The 8,311-nt window shown below is 40.8% G+C and overlaps 1 protein-coding gene across 1 annotated transcript in view; it reads left to right on the top strand.

Annotated features, from left to right (window-relative positions):
• The window catches only part of Smarcc1 (SWI/SNF related, matrix associated, actin dependent regulator of chromatin subfamily c member 1), a 175,053-nt gene that overhangs the window by 11,797 nt on the left and 154,945 nt on the right, over positions 1–8,311 (top strand). The window contains exon 2 of the mRNA XM_023700647.1: positions 1,027–1,146. Within this exon, the coding sequence (XP_023556415.1) occupies positions 1,027–1,146 (120 nt within the window). The remainder of the gene's footprint in view (positions 1–1,026; positions 1,147–8,311) is intronic.

Raw genomic sequence — 8,311 nt, 5'->3', positions numbered from 1 at the left:
ATATATATATATATTTTTAACTGGGTATTAAACTCAGGAGCTTGCACTTGCCAAGTAGGTGCTGTGCCACTGAGCTATCTCCCTGGCCTTCTGTCTTTTTTTTTGTGAGCAGTGGGAACCGGGAATCTAAACTCAGGACTTCACATTTGCCAGGCAGGTGCTGCACCACTAAGCTAAATCCATAGCTCCTGTGTTTTAATTTAAATATTGACTGTAACTTTTTTTTTTTTAAAGATTTTTCAAATAATTTTATTGAGAAGCAAGTATCAGTGAGACAGTTTCATAACTGATTACTGGCACATTTTCAATAATTAATACATTACATTGACTAACTTTTGATCTTTCTTTTTGAGGGAGGGTCTTGCTGCCTTGCTTTGTCTATCTCAGTGCTTCTTTCTTAGACTTTGAAGCAGCTTGAGTGATAGATATGTACTAGCATGACTGGCCCACATTTGTTGTTGTTAATGTTATCATTACTGTTATTAGTTTGTGGGACTTGAGATTGAAGCTGGTGTCTTTGACCTGAAGTATACTCTCATTCCTTTTTTACTTTGTATTATGAATTAGTCTCACTTAGTATGAAGTCAGAGTCCTCTTGTCATCCAGGGTGTTAACATTACACATTTGCCCTAGCCCTGTCCGGCTCATCCTGATTTTTTTAATTTTATTTTATTTATTTGTGTGTGTGTGTGTGTGTGTGTGTGTGTGTGTGTGTGGCCAGCTCAGCCCACCAGGGGGCGGGCTGGCTGGCATGTGGTGCTGGGGGATTGAACCGCGGTCCCTGTGCTTTGCCAAGCCTGTTCCAAGTAGGTGCTTTAGACCACTGAGCCATCTTACCAGCCCCATCCTGATTATTTTTATGTGTATACACATCCTTGTTTTTTCTAATTTCGTTTAAGAGTGTAGAACATGTCTCAGACATGGTAAACTTGCCACAGTGCCTGTACCTAGACACACTAGAAAGTAACTGACTTTTTCCTCTGCAATAGCCACACCAGTTGTTGAGTCCCTGTCTCTCTTTTGCAGTATGTTCATGCTGATGCTCCTACCAATAAAACGCTGGCTGGACTGGTAGTGCAACTTCTCCAGTTCCAGGAAGATGCCTTTGGGAAGCATGTCACCAATCCAGCCTTCACCAAACTACCTGTAAGTAAATTTCACTCATTGTGGGGACATCTCACTTTCTGTACTCTTTGCCACTGACAGCCTGTGGAATTAGAAAAAAGGAAATGGGTGGATTAGCTATGGAATTTCAGCAACAGAATTTTATTCCTTTTTAATTGTAGGAAGCTACTTCTCAGGAGTCACTGAGGATATAATGCTGTAGTAAACAGAGACATAACCTAGTATAGTGGTGGTAACTTTTTCTTCTGTTTTTGCAGTGTTGGATATTGAATTGAGGGCCTTGCAAATGCAAGCCAGACAGTCTACCACAGAGCTGTACCCGCTTGCCCCTTTTCTTTTTTTTTTCTTTTTTTTTTTTTCCCTTTTCTTGATATTTGCAATTCTGTGTCTGTTTATGATAGTTTATAACTTGAAGATTCAGTTACGTGTCTTTTTCTATTTATTTGGTGCTGCATTGGGATTGAACTCCAGGGTCTCACTTGCTAGAGTCAGTTGTGTTGCTGTAGTTCAAGGAACATAGTCTATTATGCTTTTCTGCTATTTTGTACTTCTTTATATTTTTGAACTCTGATTATACAAATACTAGATTTTTAGAAATTATCTGTCATATCTTTTTAAAAGGTATGATTATGATTATTATGATTATGATTATTAGTCTTTTTCAGACAGGGTCTTTCTATGCAGTTCAGGCTGGCTTTGAGTTCACTTTGTAGCCCAGGCTGGTTTCAAACTTGCAATAATCCTCCTGCCTCAGCCTCCCAAGTGCCCACACCTGGCCTTTTAAAAAAATTTTGTCTTCCAGTTCACTTGTTCAGTTTAATTTCTTTTTCTTTTCTTTTCTTTCTTTTTTTTTTTTTGGTGGAACCAGCGATTGAACTCAGGCCCTTGTGTTTGCCAGGGAAGCGCTTATTCCACTGAGCCATCTCGCTGGCCCCTTAATTTCTTTTTTATTTTACTTTTGGTACTGGGGATTGAATTAAGGACCTTGCGCTTACCCGGCAGGTGCTTATGCCACTGAGTTGTATACCCAGCCCCTTGTTGAAAATATTGATAGGCGTTTTTTGCGTCCATCAAAATTCTTAATCACTTAACATTTTATCCACTTGCTGGATCCTTCTCTTTTCTTTTATAGTTACTACTGTCTGAATCATCTGAACGTTCCATATTTATCTCTTTCTTATTTTAGATTATGGAATAGGTTAGAGTATATTGAGAATAGGCTGAAGGTGTTACTGCTTAAGGAACTGTAATATATTGATTGAGCATTATCAAGTATAACATAATATAGAATAAAATTCACATATGATATATATCTTCTGTGAATCAATTATTTTGGTATTCTGAGTTAAGAATCTATTTGTGTCTTCTGACTGGTATTTACCACAAAGGAATTTGTTTTGAGACAAGGTCTCATAGTATAGTGTAGACTAGCCTTGAACTCAGATTCTTCTGTTCCTTACTCTCTGTGTGGGCTACCATGCCTGATGACTAATAGGGCTTTATTTGTGATGTAATTTAACTCCTGGGCACTAAGCCATTATTTATTTCCAGATTTTAAAGATTAAGAAAAAATATTTTTAGAGATATGCCAGCCATAATTAAAAATAATTGATGGTTTGATGCCAGTGAGACCAGATGTACTTCTCTTTCCTCAAAGTAGTGTTCATCACTTTCCAAATAAAGGGGATTGATCTGATATGTAGTAGTGCTTTTTATTTCTTTATTTTATTTTTTATTTTTTTAAATTTTATTTATTTGTGTGTGTGTGTGTGTGTGTGTGTGTGTGTGGCCAGCTCAGCCCACCAGGGGGCGGGGCTGGCTGGCATGTGGTGCTGGAGGATTGAACTGCGGTCCCTGTGCTTTGCTAAGCTTGTTCTAAGTAGGTGCTTCAGACCACTGAGCCATCTCTCCAGCCCCTATTTTTTATTTATTTTTTCTTTTCAAAGTTTTATTGATAAACATATAGCAATGAGACAGTTTCAAATCAAATCGGGAGTACAGTTTCAACAAATAATACACTGCATATGTTCTTCTTAGTGGTTAATTGCTGTACAAGATGCAGACTTGTGATCCTATTTACAAACACCATTAGAAAAAATCATTCTATTCATTAAGAGAATGCAACTATATATCTATCCCAACCACTTTGAATACACAGATACAAAATGGACATTCATAGTTATATCCCATTTTTTTTAAGTTCCGTTATTGAATATTATAATAGTAGTGCTTTTTAAAATTATTTTTGTTTTTGTTTTTTCTTTTTGGTAGTACCAGGGATTGAACTCAGGCCCTTGAGCTTGCCAGGGAAGCGCTTATTCCCCTGAGCCATCTCTCTGGCCCCCTAAAATTATTTTTAATATTTTAAAAATTAATTATTTGGTACAGGGTCTTGCTCTATGCAGCTTGGACTCGTAATGATCCTCCTATCTCAGCCTCCGCAGTGCTGAGATTACAGGCATGTACTACCACACCTGGTTTTGGGGGAGACATGGCGCAGCATGCTTGCCAGGCAGGGACTTAGACCACTGAGCTGCCTCCCCAGTCCCTGTAGTAGTGTTAAGATTAAGAAAGCTAAGAATGTTTTAGTGAAACATAGAAGCTCTTTGCCTGAAAGGTTTTTTCCCTTGAATAAATACTGATAGTAGAGAGATTATTTATTTATATTGATATTTATTGTATTTGGTGTAGGTTCTCACTACACAGCTTGGACTTGTAGTGATCCTTCTGTTTTCAGCCTCCCCAGCACTGGGATTACAGGCATGCACCACCACACCTGGACTTGCTGGCTCAGGGTGCTGGGGGACAGGGCCAGTGCAGCAGGTGGTGCTGGGGATTGAACTCCCATCCCTGTGCTTGCCTAAGCAGGAACTTGGTCCACTGAGCTATCTCACCAGCTCTATTTATTTTTTGAACAATCACAGTGGAGGAGCAAATTCAGGGACCATGTTTCGATCCCCAGCACCACATGCCATGCCAGCCCCAAGGTGGACTCAGCTGGCCACAGAGTCCGGGTATAGTGTTGCATGCCTGTAATCTCACTGCTGGGGAGGTCGAAAGCAAGAGGATCACCACGAGTTCGAGCTGCGTAGTGAGACCCTGTAACAACCAAAACTTTGTATGCTGAATTCCCAAGTTATACTCACAGTATATGTTCTATAAAAAGATAATTGAGAAATTAGACTTGGAAAGAAGAAAGGATTTCATAAGAATAAAAATACATTGTGGAGGTTATAATGTAAATTAAAGCAGAAAAATCTTTGTAACCCCTTAAATAAAAATCATGACTGAGGGTAGCAGGTATGTAATTCCAGTGCTTGGCAGGTTGAGGCAGGATAGCTGTTTGAGGCTAGTCTTTACATAGTTAAAGACCAGGCTAAACTACTTAATGAGACCATGTCTGGGGATACAAGTGGTTTATTGTTGAGCTTTATTCTAGCCCCTCCTCCCTTAAAGGTCTTTTTTTTTTTTTTTTTTTTTTGAGACAGGGTCTCACAGAAATCATACAGGCTGGACTCAAACTCAGAATTGTCCTGCCTCAGCCTCCCCAAGTAGCTGAGCTTATAATTATAAGCTCGTGCTTCCAAGCCTGGCTTAGTTTATATCCTTCTACTGGCTGGTAGGAATTTGAGTTACTTCAGTTTTCTTTCTTGTTTTCAATTTTTAGTTTGTTGTGCTGGGAGTTGAACTCAAGGCTGCTTGTGCACGCTAGGTAGACGTTTCCTCTGAGCTACCCCTCAGCAGTGTTTCCAGCTTACAGAGTAAAGCTGCTGCTGCTGCTGCTGTTACTGTGTAATGCTGGTTTTCCTTCTCCTAGGTAAATACCTGGGTACAGAATACTTTTCAAAAAATAGTCCTGCTTTTCTGACCTAGCTGTGTCATCTTAACATTGCATTTAGCAGTGTGAGTTCCATTGCTTCCACATCCTTGTCAGAACTCTGTTTGAGCCATTCTGATGGGATCTCCCTGTTATTTTAATTTGTATTTTCTCAGTGATTATTGATGTTGAACACTTGCGTATCTTCTGTGAGCATTCAGGAAAATTACTTGGTTTCTAAGACTACCCTTCCATTTGTTGATTTATATGAAGCTGTACTTGGTGCTCTGCTTGTCCCACTGTTTGTTACCACAGGGTAGGGAGCATCTAGGTGAACACTGGGAGTATCCACTGGAAGGTTATCACACAAGCTTCCTTGTGTAGTAGCTCGGGGGAGGGGCACTGTTTGGGGGAAGTGGAGCCTTGGGTTTGAGGTTGTTGCTAGGGACTGGTGATAAGAACTCTAGTCCAGCACATACCATGTTCCAGGTTCAGAGGAAACACAGAGGTATTATAAAGCACATTATTTGCCCAGTCTATGTGGTTGTCTTTTGTATCTGTTAACTGGCCTGCTGGGTATGGGGTGCTCACCTGTGATCTTGGGAGGCTGAGACAAGAGGATTGCTGCCAATTCAAGGCCATCCTGAGCTACATAGTAAGTTCAACACCAGTCTGAATTACAGAGTGAGATCCTGTCTCAAAACAATAGTAGAAAAAGTTGATTGACCAGTAACAATTTGTGTGAGATTTCTTAAATGCCATTCTTGAAATTAGGCCTTAGTAAGGAGAGTTATCTCAGACCTGCTATGGTAAATACTCTCTGTAACTCAATTATTTTGCCTTTTATTGATACTTGTTTTGTGGTTGGAACTCCAGGGATTTTGTGTGTGCTAAGCAACTTTCTGCTACTGAAATACATTCTAACCTCTATTGAATCTTTGAAGCTTCTTTAGATAATTCAGTTAGAATTTTTTTCCTGTGGTGGACATGGTACTCAGGGTTGCACACACTGGGCAAGGGCTCTGCTGCTGAGCCACATCCACATTCCTATTACAAGGTGGTTGTTGTTTTTTGGTGTGTGTGTGTTGTTTTGTTTTTTGTGGAACCAGGGATTGAACTCAGGCCCTTGCGCTTGCCAGCAAAGTGCTTGCTGAGCTATCTTTCTGGCCCTTTCTTTTTCGTCTTTGTCTTCGTCTTTGTCGTCTTCTTCGTCTTCTTCGTCTTCGTCTTCTTCTTCATCTTCTTCGTCTTCTTCGTCTGCCTACCCAGATCGGACTGGTAGTGATCTTCCTATTGTCAGCCTCCCAAGTTCTGGGGCTAAAGGTGCTCTCCACCAGTTTCAATCGCAGGTTCAGGGTGTCCCAGGGATGGGGCTGGCATGGCAGGCTGGGGATTAAACCCTGACCCTTGCTTCTGCCTAAGCAGGTGCTTTAATCCTCTGAGCTAACTGGCTGACCCCCCCACCTCCCCTTTTTTTTTTTTTATTTTTTTTTAACATTTATTTATTTATTGTGGGTGGTTGGGTGTGTGGGTGGCCAGATCAGCCCACCAGGGGGCGGGGCTGGCTGGCATGTGGTGCTGGGGGATTGAACCGCGGTCCCTGTGGTTTGCTAAGCTTGTTCCAAGTAGGTGCTTTAGACCACTGAGCCATCTCACCAGCAACCCCCCCCTTTTTTTTTTGGTACCAAGGATCAAGCTTGGGACCTTGTGCCTGCCAGGTAGATGCTGATGCCTGCTGAGCTATCTCACCAGCCCACAGGTTTTTATAGTTTATTAGTTTTGGTTTTCTTTAACTTTTTTTTTGGGCTGGCTCAGCCGACCCTGAGGGCAGGGCTGGCATGGCATGTTGTGCCAGAGATTGAACCGCAGTCCCTTGCGCCTGTCTAAACTTGCCTAAGCAGGTGCTTTAGACTATTGAGCTATCTCACCAACCCTAGTTTTGTTTTTTTGAGGCAGATTTCTTGCTATTTAGTTCAGGCTGGTCTGGAATACACTACATAGTTTAGGCTGCCTTCAAACTCCTGTCAGTCTTCCTGCTTCAGGTTCCTAAGTGCTGGGATGAACCACCATGCCTGCTTCAAACCCCAGTATTATAAGATCAGCGATTATCAAAACCAAATACTTGCTGGATGTGATGGTGCATGTCTGTAATGGTGCATGTCTCAGCCGGGAGGCTGAGGCAGGAGAATCCTTGCAAGTTTGAGACCAGCCTGGGGGGGGGGGTGAGCACAAAGCCAGCTTGAACTACATTGTGAGATGCTGACTCAAAAAAGAAAACAACCCCAGTGTCGCCAAAAAACCCCACAAATTCTTCAGTAGTTGTCACTTTCCATGTCCTTTAATTTTCTGTGCTGAGTGTGTTTTCTGGCTAGTGGTCCCCTCTTCAGCAGCGTCAGCCAACCCTCACCGTGGGCTAGGAGCTAAATAGTCCTGACTTTGCACTCTAACCTGGAGGGAAGTTCTTGCCTTGTGCCTGTGTTTCTTGGAAAATGTTTCTTGCTTTACTGATCCCGAGGGATTAGTGTGGAGAATTGGTACTTGCTAATTAGTTTATAGAACTTAGACCTGAAAATAGAGTACTGGCTCATCTGTTGGCTGAAAAGTTTTCTTAGAAACTGTAATAATGTAAATGGAAGGCAGGTACATTATTTAAAGCCTTTTGTTGTTATTTAAAGCTCTATTGAAGCCAGTGTTTTAAGAGTTCTTAAAGTTTTGTACTTTCTCACAAATGCTTTGAAATTTTACCTTTTAAGATGTTTGATGGATTTGTGGTGGTAACTAATATATTGTGACATGTTTTCACATATTGTAGTGAACCGTATCTTCAGAGTGGCCTTGAATTTGTGATCCTCTTGCCTCAGCCTTTGGAAAAGTGAGGATTTAGTACCTGGACCCTTTTTTTCTGTTTTGTTTTAATCTGGTAATGTCTTTCATATTAATATAAGGAATTTTTCTCATATTCTCCATATTGGTCATTTGTCAGAAATACTTTATTTTATTTTTCTTTTGTCAGAAGTACTTTCAAATAAATAATCATCTCTTGTGTGACAGTTCATATTTTCAGATCCATAAAAGTGGTTTTTAGAATACAGGTATTTTTTGCTTTTTGCATATGTATATTTATTTATTTATTATTTATTTTGGCGAAACCAGGAATTGAACTCAGGCCCTTGCACTTGACAAGGAAGCACTTATTCTGCTGAGCCAAATCCCCAGCCCCTCATTTATTTATTTTTTGAGACAGATTCTAGTCTAGGGTGAATGTTGTGTAGTCCAGGTTAGTCTTGAACTCACTCTGAAGCCCAGGTTGGCCTCAAACTCTTAGAGGCCATCCTTCTGCCTCAGCCTCCTGAATGCTGGGATTAGGAG

This window comes from Octodon degus, unplaced genomic scaffold, assembly GCF_000260255.1.
Source record: "Octodon degus isolate 3935 unplaced genomic scaffold, OctDeg1.0 scaffold00126, whole genome shotgun sequence".
Classification (NCBI taxonomy): domain Eukaryota; kingdom Metazoa; phylum Chordata; class Mammalia; order Rodentia; family Octodontidae; genus Octodon; species Octodon degus.
The sequence above is the reverse complement of the archived record's forward strand: the minus strand, read 5'-3'. Positions and strand labels throughout refer to the sequence as shown.